This window comes from Salarias fasciatus, chromosome 6, assembly GCF_902148845.1.
Source record: "Salarias fasciatus chromosome 6, fSalaFa1.1, whole genome shotgun sequence".
In the NCBI taxonomy this organism is placed as follows: Eukaryota; Metazoa; Chordata; class Actinopteri; order Blenniiformes; family Blenniidae; genus Salarias; species Salarias fasciatus.
In genome coordinates this window covers 10,659,955-10,672,360 of record NC_043750.1, presented here as the reverse complement: position 1 = coordinate 10,672,360, position 12,406 = coordinate 10,659,955, and the positions used below count along the sequence as shown (strand labels likewise).

The 12,406-nt window shown below is 49.3% G+C and overlaps 1 protein-coding gene across 1 annotated transcript; it reads right to left on the bottom strand.

Moving 5' to 3' along the window:
• Positions 1-1,335: 1,335 nt before the first annotated feature.
• On the bottom strand, positions 1,336-12,041 carry fhdc1 (FH2 domain containing 1). The gene is made up of 11 exons (XM_030095066.1): positions 11,541-12,041; positions 9,971-10,032; positions 9,314-9,416; positions 9,117-9,202; positions 8,585-8,685; positions 7,644-7,714; positions 7,452-7,559; positions 6,288-6,358; positions 4,971-5,088; positions 4,636-4,800; positions 1,336-3,950 (listed from the first exon to the last, which is right to left on the bottom strand). The coding sequence occupies exons 1-11, from the start codon at positions 12,015-12,017 to the stop codon at positions 1,809-1,811; spliced, it is 3,504 nt and encodes a 1,167-aa protein (XP_029950926.1). The 5' UTR covers positions 12,018-12,041; the 3' UTR covers positions 1,336-1,808.
• Between the last annotated feature and the right edge of the window lie 365 nt (positions 12,042-12,406).

Here is a 12,406-nt window from a genome sequence, read left to right as displayed (position 1 = left end):
GTGGACCTTTTGTCTCGCTGCTTCATCGGCCTCATTTGCATCACAGGGAACAGGAAGACGCTCTCCATCACCTGACGCAGATATGGGAGCTGCGACTGCGTTCAAAGATCTGTGGCGACTCTCGCTGCGACGCTTTGATATGTCGAAGTGACGTGAACGCACTGAGAGTCAGAAAATACTATGTCTTCTTTACATTATGTACAAAGTGGAGTCGCTGTCTCAGTTCAATGAGATGGAATGTATAAAAGGTTTTCACTCTCCTTTTAAAATCAAGGAGGTTTATTGTTTTCAATTTTTTTCCTCATACTGGTGATGGATCGGCTACATTAGGCTTTAAGGCGATGCACTGGTGCGAGTGTTGTTACCGTCGCGGTAATGGCACAATGCAGTTTGAAAGGCAAGTGGTATGACGTGGTCTGAAGCTGTGTCTCTTTATGGTTTGCCGTTACACCGAACTCACAAAGCTGCAAACACACGGCTCTAAAAAAAGAGGCAACTAAAAAGCTTGGAAGCCCAATCGCTCTGTCTGTTTTGTAGACTTATTCTTTTTCCCCAGAATCCTCAGAAGCTTTGAACACTGCAGATATTCGGATCGTTGTCAGATTGTGACCTGTTGGGTTTTTCTCTGTTAAAAGTGCCATGTTTATCCTATGAACGTGTTCAACCAGTCTTTGTGAGTTCAAGAAATAATGTGGAGCATTTCTTTTTCTTTTGTTTAGGAAACCACTTGTGCTCTTGTGACAGTAAGGGTCAAGAAAAGCCAAATTATTAACCATCGAACCAGATCTGATAAGGCGCAACACCAGAAAATAACCTTCACAGAAGAAAGACTTGATTTTAACGTCAAAATAACCCCATGAAAGTTGAGATTTCGGTGTTATTTCATACACGTTTGATGGTCTTTTTTTCACAGTATTAACATTTATATTGTTTTGTCCTAAACAGGAAACATCTCCTACCTGCACGCCTACTCCATAATATGATGGAGGAGTTCTAACACACCCACTAACTACTGACACACAAAATAAAGGTACAGGAAGTACCACAGTTGTTGCACGCTGGCGTAATATCTGTGACTTTACATATCGTGATTGCTCGAACGTATCGGGTGTTTGTGGAAAAAAGTGACGTTGCAGTTCTTTTAAAACTGGCCTGATTCTACATTCTCATCATGCAGAACCAAAGGAGCAATTCTACATTTTCAGCTGGAACAAGGCCACTGCGATTTTTTACTGAGGTATCAAGCAAAGGGAACCACAAAAGCCAACTAAGCTTAGTTAGTCTAGAGCAAGGGAAGAGCAAAAAAAAACCAAACAAAACCACTAACAGACACTAAAACAGCAGCAAGGTAAGATACGACCAATCTCGTAACCCTGAATGGAACAGACACTGAAACTCAGTCTCAAATTGTCGAGAGCTAATTAGCAGCATTATATAGTAGTGTTGGACATCGACAGCAGACATACGGCTTATAGACAGCTAAGCAGGCAAAAAGGCATCTGTTAAAAAAAAAAAAAAAAAAAGCCAGTTTGCCATTTGTCAGTTTACTTAATGCCCCCCTTTAAGAAAAAAAAGGAAGTTGTGAATTGTTTCTTCTTTTTTGTGTGTGTTTTGTTTTTGCACAAACAAAATGCAGACGTGTTGAAAAGTTCATTGCATCTTGCTCTGAGCGAACCTGATAGGGAACCTTACAGGGCGAGACAGCGTCAGGTGTGACTGAGACTCTTGTACTTTGCATGATATGACAGGATGAAGCGCTCAGATCTGGATTTACTCCCTCAGTCACTGCCTGCTCGTGGCGTCCGCCGTCACTTCCAGCTGGGCTTGGCGTTCCTGCCGGAAGCCGCCGAGTCTCTGGGCTGCGCCGACTTCTCCGAAAAGACGCTGCCCTTGCGGGCGTCCTCGCGCGCCGGCGGCGGGGGCGGCGTCTCGCTGCGGTAGCTGCTGCGGCTCGCCGCCCGCACGCTTTGCACCCGGCGCAGGCTCGTCCCCGGCGGCCGCTCCTCGCCGCCGTGCGCCGTGGGCAAAACCCGATTCTGCTTCACGGACGCGTTCCGGCCCATGAGCGAGGGGCTGCGGGACGGCGTGGAGGGGACGGACACGGGGCCCAGCTCCCTCTTGGTTCTGGAGGACGAGGCCACGGTGTTGCGGGCGAAGCTGGGGATGTCGGAGGACGTGTTCCTGGCGGCGCTGTGCGTCAGCGAGGCGGTGTTCTCAGAGGAGGCCCCGGCCTGGGCCTGGGCGAGGGCTCGCATCGTGGAGCGGCACATCTTCTCCTCGGGCGCCGGCTTGGGGATGTTGCGCAGCGGTTTGGCGCTCGGCTTGCTGAGGGAGGCTTTCCGGGGCATCGCGTCTCGCGCCCATCTGGTGATGATGCCCGTGGCGCCGCTCGCCCTCTGGGACTTCGACTCCTCGGGGGGCAGACTGGAGTGGCGAGGCGGCCTGGTCGTCTTCTCGCTCCTTCCTCTCGCCGGGGTGCTCTGGTCTCGGAAGGGCCTGCGGCCGTCCCCGCCCTCGGGCGCCGGCGGCCGCTCCGTCCGCTTGCTGCTGCCCGTCCTGGCGAGCTTGGTGATGGGGACGACCTTCCGCATGCCCTGGTTCTCGCTGCTGGTCAGCGTTCGCACCGCCCGGCCGCTGCCGCTCTTCGTCACTTTGTTGGCTTTGCTCTTTGCGTTTGCTGGTTTCCTGCCGACTCCCTGGGCGTCCTTCTCCGCCGCCTGCTGCTTCCCCTCTGCGGTGTCGCAGCTCTCCGTGTCCCACTCCTCCGTGGTGGCGGACGGCGTCATGGACGCCGCGTCTGCCGATTTTGGCGCCGAGAGGTCGCTGGTGGAGACCGACTGGTCGTTGGGGGACATGGACTCCAGATTGGAGGACAGGGAGCTGGGGTCCTGCTGGCTGCCCTGATCTCTGCTGCAGTCTGTTGTTCTGAAGTGAAGTCCGGAGTCCGCCTCGGAGTAATCCAGGGTGACGGAGCAGTCCGTCTCTGTGCAGTCCAGGATGTAAAACACCGGCTTCTTATTGGACGCGGAGGTGTCTAGCGGTAGGGGAATATCACAAGTGGTTGATGAAACTGTGCTGTAGTCCTCTTCTTTCTCTCTCTCAGCAGGGGGCCCGGCCTGGGCGGGGGGTTCCCCTTTACCTTCCCATGATGCCTCTTGATCTGCTCCCTGTCGAAGATCGTCCAGATTCTTCGGAGAGGCTGGTCTCTCCTCGTCTAAATCCGTCACCGCAGCGTCGCCTTGGTTGACAAAGTGCAGATGATTACTGTTGTTGTTCGGGCTGGGCAGCTCGAAAGCCTGCGGGCCTCGGACTAAAGTATGCTTCTCCACGCTAACGTTCATGTGGTTGGTAATGGTCGGGTTGGGAAGGTGGGCAGACTTCTGAAAGACGCAGAAGGGACGAGGCAGCGCACTGCTCTCCGACACCGATGAGTAATTGTTGTTGTTGTTATACGGGTCCTCATTATCGTTCATCCCGGAGGAGGAGAACCTGGCCAGGGGGCTGATGGGCTCAGTCTCTGCGTGCGGCGACGTGACCGGTCTGTCGCAGCCCAGCTCCCGGTTGTTGTCCTGGGCTAGGATCCAGGGCGTCGTCCTCCGCTGGACGGGGCGGCCCGACCGAGGCAGGCTGTTGAACTTGGAATAGTCGGCGGGATTCCCGTTCCCGAACAGCTCCAGGTATCCGCGGAGCTCCCGGTCGGCGATGGAGGTCATGGTGTGGCGGTGGCGGCGGGCGCTGGCGGAACGCCCCAGCGGGCTGTGGGGACTCTGAGACCTGGCCTGGAAGAAGTCCAGAAGACCCTCCTTGGTGAGCATCTCCACGTCGTTCTCGCTGCTGCTGCGACCGAACCCTCCGGTCTGATCGGCCTCCGACCAGGCGAAGCGCTTCTCCTCCAGCTCTCTCAGACGGCGCTGTCTGGCCGCTTCCTTCAACTCACGATCCATGTTATCCTGGGAGAAAAGGAAAAGCACCGTGAGAAAAAACTGCTGCATTCAGTCATTTACTACAACTACTGTATGTTTCCAAAAAAAAAAACTAAAGGTGCCTTCAGAGTCTTCAAAGATATTTCACTTTGTTTACATCTTATTTCCTACCATCCTTTCCCTAGTTTGATTCTGCACTTTATTAATCTTATAAATGGGGAATCACATAATGTTCATACGAGCTGATGAACCTATTGATAACCTAGTCAGGTGTGGCAGCTGCTGGCAAGATGATGAATCTGGTGTCAAATAACAGCGCTCTATCTGGCGTGGCGAGGGGCTCGGTGACTTTGACGGAGACGCTTCATGATAGCTGGAAAATCAGATTTATCGTCACTTTTCTTGAGGAGGACATTAGGAGATAAAAGCTAATGCAGCCGGTTTGACACAAGATTAACTGACGGGTCTGTAATGGACCATGGAGCATGAAGAGTGCTATTCCTGGTGCCTTTACTGTTCACATAAAACTGCACTGAACAAAAATGAAGCATGATTTTATTATCGCTGTTCAATTTCTTTTTGATTGTTTTAAAAAAAGAGTCCTCACCTTCTGTTTATCTTCATGTCTCACAGTGACGATAAAGCTGCACCATTGGTCTGTTTTGTCTGATAAATGCTTATATTCTTACAATGTTCCTTTGGCAAAACTGACCTTAACAGCTTTCTTGAACTTGATGCAAAAGTCCTGAAAGATCCTGAAGCACTCGTCCAGCTTGAAAGTGTCCTTGTCTTCGCAGAAGAAGTCAATCAGAGCGTTCCCCTCTTTGCGCAGGTCCAGCCTGCGTCGCTTCAAGTCCTGGAGCGTCTGTGCCGAACTCTGAGACAAGACATCAGGCACACGGGGGCATTTTCTTTATTCATAAGGCGTTAGCCACTTTTATAGATGTCGTCATGTATAGCACAAGAGTCAGCAGCTTCAGAAATGTACAGTGGCTCAGGTCCAGCCGGTGTCTGGGTGCATAAAGCATTACATAACCGCTGCTTCACCTGCAGGAAGGGCTGCAGCTGCTGCTGCAGCTCCTGGTCTCCTTGAACTTTCTCCTCCAGGGATTTGATTCGGACGTACAGCGAGGAGAACTCCGCCTCGATGCTCTCCACAGAAATCCTCCAAGAAAAAAAGCACAAACACAAAACAATCTTTAATACAAGGCTGACAGACAAACTTGGCTATCGCTTCCTGCTAACGGCGCAGCAGACCGCGAACTCCCCGCAGATCACAGCTTGGTGCGACAATACAGTACATGTCAGCGTTCTGCTGAGACGCTCTGCCGGGCTGTTACCGATGAATGCAGGGCCGCTGCTTCCCACACTGAGAGGAGGGGGCCGAGCCGGGGAGGGAGGGAGGGAGGGGCGGTCTGGGCTCCGCACCGACGCCACACGGCGATGACCTTGTGAAGCTGACGGAGCCTGACAGTCGCCGCGGCAACACCGAGGCCGCGAGCGTCATTCTCAAAGCGCCGCACTTAGGTTGGATGTCAGCTTGGGGTAACGAGGCCTGACTCGATTGTATCGATGAAGACGTAACACCTGGGCACTCTCTCTCCGAAAACACAACTTCGTTTAATCCCGCCGCCGGCGGGCTCTCGGCTATTTGGGAGGATGTCGCATTAACTTTCATCTGGAGCCGCGCTGAAGCCGGCGCAGCGTCTCTGACAGCTGCTGGCTCCAGAAAAATCCAATTAACTCCTATTAGGAAAACATCAGCCTCTCTGAAAACCTTATAACTCGATGATATAGCCGCAACTGCTGAAGTAATGCGCTTTATTAAGTGCACTGGTGCTGGATTCTTCTTCCAGAGTATGTAGATGTCTGCGCTCCGATGCTGCTCAACTCTTCACACATTTTTCGACATATAACTCTCCAAGCATAATGTTGATAAATGGACTGAAATCGCTTTACGTGCTGAAAGCTTCACTCTGTCCACCACCAGTTTTGTCCGCCTCCCCTTTGTTGCCGGGCTGGCAGCGTTCAGTGAGTACCTCAGAGCTGCCTGCGGTGCTCATAAATAACGCCAGGAGAGCAATGAAACCAGTTCAACAAAGCTCAAAACGCCAAACAATGGGCGGAGCGCTGAATAGCCTCCTCCCTGTAAACACATTCGTAGGTACGGGCCTGAATATGTGTGGAAATTAAAGTCGATTCTCTGAACAGAAATGCAGCCACATATTGTTCTTTCATGCTGCAGAACCTCGGTACTGCAACACGGCAAGTGAGTGAAATAAATCCAGCTGTACCGAGCGACCCTGACACCGTTTGGAGTTTGTGGCCCTCGCTGTGAAAAGCGTGGCGTTGATCTCCGGTTACCTGGCCGCGCTCTGGACATCCTGAAGTTTCTCTGGAAACTTGAGCAGCTTCTCGTCTTTCTTCTTCGCTTCCTGTTTGAAGAGAAAATTCACACTGAAATTCTTCCCCCCCCACTTCATTTCACGCCTGCGACTCACCTTCACGTCCCCGTCCTCTGTGCATCTGATTGCTTTTCGTGTTCCAGAAAACAAACTTTGCATGCGAAGCAGGTGCTTTAGCGTCTCCATATGGTGCGGCCTCGGGCTCACTTTCACTACTTTTATTTAGCATTTTTCTCGCCTGGATATTTTCTGGAGTTACATGTTTTAGTAGTTTTCCATATATTATAAAACTTTAGGACCTGTTGAAGTTTGTCTTTTTTTTCAGAAAATAAAATAGAGTAATTTTAATGAAATTAACATTTAAGAAACAGGATGTTTGGCAATTAAATACCAGAAACAGGATACATGAATGGTCAGAGCTTTTCAGATAATTCCTGGCTTTTATATACAGTCTATATATAACAAGTGTGCCAAACATAAGGCCTGTGGGCTGAAACCGGCCTGCAAGAGGCTCCAATCAGGCCCAATGAGCAACAGGGTAAACTGTAAAAATTGAGATGTCGGTGAAGCTGCCATGAACGATGGGAAATTAGCAGGAGCCTCAAATCCTAAAATTGCCAAAAACATGCAGAATACAACAGCTGAAGGTGAAGCTGTTCTTTTTTTTTCACATTTAGCACCAGAAAATAGAATTAAAGCTGACTTTATGTCAAGATTTTAATTGTTTACAGTAATATTTCAAATTGTATTTGGGTTTTGTAAATAAAAACATTCTAATCAGGTATGCTCTGCACCACATATAAAGGTTATTGAGGCATTATTTTACCAGTCTGCCCCACTCAAGCTGAATATTTGGGACAATCTTTCAGACCAACGCATTTAGCATTTTACAAGGTGATGTTATCTGATTATGGCGCTGGCATTTTGCTTCACTGTAACTTCCTGGATCAGCCAGTCTTTGACTCCTTTAAGTATGATTTAGTTTTCCTCTCGTCGTGTTCCTGCGCTAATCCACGACACACTGTTTTCTCCAGCTGTTAATAAAACATCGTCTGTTCTTTGACGGTGGTTTCTTGACGCTTTACTGCTTGATGGATTCATTTTGGTGTAGAGTTTGACTCACCATGGCCACGAAATGCAACAGGTTCATTCCCGGCTTGTTGGCCTTGGTGTCGGCCAACGAGAGGAGAGATGACAGCTTGAATCCCACGGCGTTTCCAGCGTAACCACCCTGAGGATAAAAGGATCATTTATGGGATAAACTGTTGCACCGAAACACAGAAAGCTAAAGACAGACGGGTTTTCTCGCTCTTACGGCGTTCATGATGTTTCCAGCCTGCAGCACCAGATGCAGGATCGCATGAAGCTCCTCACAGTTCATCAGCTCTACAGGAAGACATCATATCAGCTCAATCAGAGTCTGCAGGACGCATCGCGACCGAGTCACTTAACACCACTTTCAGCTTTAACCATTCATTCACCAGCATTCAAATTAATTCCAATTTGACCATTCCAATTGCTAACCAAAACCTGCATCACATGAACAAGTTGGCGTTGAGAAAAAAAACTCTGCTGAGACCAAATGGAGGTTCGTACAGCTGTTGAAACGAAGGCGGACTCTTTGGATACTAAACTGCAGAGCACGTTTCAGTTCTAATTTTCCAGTTCAGCAGCCATGCTGCTCAAAGTGAAAATGTACTGAATGCCTAAAGCGTTGCATAACAGATGTAGTGTCCGTGAGTGCAGCGTGGGACCTGCTGTCAGGTGGGCTGGAGCTGCAGAAACAGAAAGCAACTGTCCTGTAAACTCAAATTCAGCTGCAGCATCTATTCACTGTTTTAAGGCTGAACAGAACCACTCCTATCCACACATGAGGCTGTGTAAATATTTCTTCTTAAGATTAGAAAGTTTCAGACATTGCACTGACACAACGCACAACAGACAGTTTCACAGATAATGTTTTATGTAAATTAAAAAAAAAAACACAGACGTGACTCAGTTATCTCTTTCCATTCTGCCCCCACGTGGCTTTATCTCAGGTTCCAGATCCACCGCTACTCAGGTTTCTGGGTCACCTGCACGTGGGGCGTGTTTTTATCTGTCCGCTTGTTAGACACGTTTTTAACAGGCTACAATACGGTTTCAGATAAGTACATCCAGCGATGTGAGAAAGACACTGGTTCAGAAATATATCGGATCACAGACGAGGCAGCGAGATGGACCGTCGAAGGCCGAGCAGAGTTTCTGTGCGATCACCTTTCGTGGCGACGCGGACGACATCGATCTCGTGGCCCATCAGCACGCAGCACGGGGAGAACTCTTCACGCAGAACCATGGCCTCGATCCGAACCTCGAATCTGGAGGAGACACCCGGAGCCCACTATTTCAGAGCAGGTTAAACCATCATGGCTTACAGAGGTCAGGAGGTCATTCTAGTGTCGGCTCACCAGCAGAGACAGCTCATAGCTTTCTGGCTCTTTAAAAAGCTCTATGCTTGACTGGCTTTGGATGGCTTAATTTTGTGTTCCTTTGAATCATCTTAATGTGCAATCACGCAATCTTCTTGGTAAAATGAACGAAAGAAACCGACCCTCTCCTTTTCTAAAAGCGGACTTTTGTGAGCATTATTTGACATAGCGTGCTGGATTCTTTTGGCAGCAGATCCGACTTCAACAACAGCATGTTTTCACGGGGAAATCCCCTCAAAAATGAAAAAAGCCCCGCTTTATTTCAATCGATTCTCTCTTCTGCAGACTGTCAAACATCCCCGCCATTGAAATGAACTCACCGCGGCACCTGGATCAAGAGAAACATAAAGGAATCGACCAGTGCCAGCTTGTCTGGGTCTCCTTTGAACGTCTGGAGCTTCTTGATCTGCAGAGGAAGAGGACGGCGCAGCAGGATGCACCGTTTAGAGTCTTTCTCTGTCAGAAAGCGTATTCATGCTTCGCTGAAAGCTTCACAGAAAGACGCGCAAACACAGACCTCCTCAGCATCGGGAAGCAGCTTCAGCAGGTCTTTGAGCAGCTCGGCTCCGTAGATCTTTCCTTCTCCTTTTCGGATGTCTTCAACAATGGAGTGGTTGGACCTGAAATACAAAAGCTTGGTTTCAAGGTCGTCTGAATCATAGTTTTTATTGGTCAGTTAAGAACCTTAATATCACAACATTAAACTGCTGATGTTTTTGTTAATACAGTTCATAAATATCAGTTGAAAAGCAACAAAAAAAAGTGAGCCGAGACTGAAATGACGCCACTCCCCATAAGTTGGTTTTCACTCAGTAGAGTTCAGCTCACAGTCAAATGCCATTGAAATACAGTGGAGAGCCATGCAAATACACAATCACGCAAACAGACACACTTTGGCCGAGACAACCTGTGCAAGGCGACCCGAGTCCCGACTGAACAGACCTCAAGACTTCCTGAACCAAATCACTTGAAACCACTGAGCGCTAAGAAAGCTTCTTAGAGCAAGTGACACAGATTTCAGCCCAAATCTCCCGCAATTATTTTGGATTTAACGGACTGGACACGAAAACACAAATATGAAACTGAGTTTTTTTTTTTTTTTTTTAAATAAAGCCATCTTTTCTTTTTTCTGATAAATGTTGTGAGTCTCACAGGCAGCGGGCAAAATACTCACTTTTTAAACTGTTTGAGGAAAATTCCCACATTCATGCCTCTCTTTGAGTCAAGAATGCTGATCTGAAAAAAAAAAAGGACAGTGACAGACGCACACATGTTCGTTAGTGGTGGGTTCACACACATATCATACACACTTCCGTCCTGACACGGCACTTGTGTTTGCTGATTGTTGCTGCTCCACCTCCACCGCCGGGACCCCGACCGTCCCCCGAGACACACGTGTGCTTCACCCCTCCTTCACTAACAGAGGCATGCATCGCCTTCCCCGAACAGGTGACGGAACCGTACTGACTTAATAGCTTCAATATAAAGAGCTTTGATGGTTTGAAGTGAGAGTTCAGTGGAAGGAAAATCAGTAAATTAGTCAATAAGTAAATTGAACTTTACGAGTAATAGCATACTTTGCTATACAATTAATAACTAACTGAGCAAAAAAAAAGAAAAAAAAAGAAAACAAATAACTGGTTGCAGCTTTGCAAATATCTTAAAATCCCATTTTTACGTATTATTTTGGTAAACGATAAAATTCCCTGATTAAAAAACTTAAAACACAAACAGTTTTATCGACAGCACAAATAAAGGTAATATTTAAAATAATTTATTGACATAAGACTCGCAGACAACAGCTGCAATCCAGCATTATCTATTGGGACTCGTTGCGTGTAGAGACCACTGGGTTTCATATGAATCTCCCACAGGAGCGTTTGGATAATAACTCTTCCCTAAAAAACCGCTCAGGTTCTGAGTGTCGACCAGTCGGATCACTGTGGGACTCGATCGCTCGGTGCGTTTCCCTGAGTCACTTGAAGGTGTTGCTTTACACTTCGCCATATTCTGCAGGGCGACACAATGATGCAACCAAGCTCTCATTCTGGGTACAGCAAGAATAATTTTTCATGACAAAGAAAAGCTGTAACTGAGACCATTACCTAACTGGTCCCTGCAGGTTATCTCCATACAGCAGGAGGAGCTTTGTGTTCATGAGTCTGGAACTTTCTCATCTTTTCAGAGGTGTGTCCACGAGCTGAGGCAACCCGGATGAAATGAATAACAACAACTCGAGCAATTTATGAAGTAAAGTGGATCGCTCAATCTGGCCCACAGAGTTACATCTGAAATTAAAAGACTGAAGGCCTAAATATGCTTGATGCTAAATACATGGACGGATATAGTTTCAATGTAATGTAATGCCACTGATGGCCTGTGGGGGCAGTGTTGCACGGTTTACGTCATGAGTGACTAGTGAAAAAAGAAAGAAAGAAGACAACAGAAACTGGAAAACGGAAATGACGAAGACAGATTGTGCCAGAGTGTGTATGGAAACAAGAAAAATCTCAGATACTATCGTACCTGGAGAAAAAAGAAACTTCAGATTGATGTTTAAAGTTTAGAAACATCTTCGCAAAGTTGAAAATATAAGCAGCGGGAATTCTTATTCTAGATATTTTAGCAGTTTTGAACCTGTTTCGTCGATGTTTGGGTTAAAAATGACCCAAATGAATCCAACATCGTGTCCTGCCTTCTATGGGATGGGCAGTAGTTTCAATATTTCCTTCACACCTTCTCACCTCGTCTTTGCTGCTCTCCTTGAAGGACCGGGATCGGGACACATGGGTGGAGGACCCGGCCGGCCGGGTTGACCCCCGGGTGCCCGCCCCGGCCTCCTCCTGCTGCCCGAACAGCTCCTCCACCGAGCGCACGTCGATCTGGTACTGCTGCTGCCGCACCGCCATGGTCCAGATGTTGGGCTTCCCGCGCACCTTCTCCTCCGGGATGGGCTTCCAGAAGAAGCTGCGCACGCGGCGCTTCTTCCTGGCGCTGTGTCCGGCGGGCGCGCCGGCGGGCGGGAGCGGCGGCGGGGGCGCCCCCGGCGGCGGGGGCGGGAGGGGAGGGGGCGGAGGGGCCTCGCCGTGGGTGGAGCGAGCGCGTCCGGACGTGGAGGACGGGTCTGAGGTAGTGATGGAGGACGGCGTGCAGCTGCTGCCCTCGCTGCTGCTGCAGCTCTCCGGCTCATTGCTCGCGGTCGGACAACTCATAATAAGCATCACAGGGACGAACAGTCAGCATGGAGGGGGGGGGGGGGGGCGGCGGATGCTGAGGGCCGCGCCAACCAACGTCCGACCAGGAACCCTCCTGCTCCTCAAAGGCGAGCTTCAAAGAACTACTCAAAAGTGCTGCAGCGGTTCGTCCGCTCGGCCTGAAGATGGTCGGCGTGCGTCAGCGTGCGTCGCCTCACCGCTGGAGGACGGCAGGCGTCCCTTCATCTGGTCACAATGGAGGGAGCGTGTCCTTTGATTGCGCCCGTGTCCATCGCTCAGCCGCTCGTCCATCGCACCGAGCGCGGCCTTTGAAGGTTCCCCGGCAGAGGAAGGGGAAGGCGGGGGGCGACCGCGGCCATGGAGCTACGAGAGCAACAAAAACAACATAGGACAGG

Excerpts from the sequence above, each read along its gene's own strand:
- fhdc1 (XM_030095066.1), bottom strand. The coding sequence starts at position 12,017 with ATGCTTATTATGAGTTGTCCGACCGCGAGCAATGAGCCGGAGAGCTGC. Across the intron at positions 8,686-9,116 it reads CTCTTGATCCAGGTGCCGCG|ATTCGAGGTTCGGATCGAGG; the intron begins GTGAGTTCATTT and ends TGTCTCCTCCAG. Across the intron at positions 6,359-7,451 it reads TGTTGCATTTCGTGGCCATG|GAAGCGAAGAAGAAAGACGA; the intron begins GTGAGTCAAACT and ends CTCTTCAAACAG.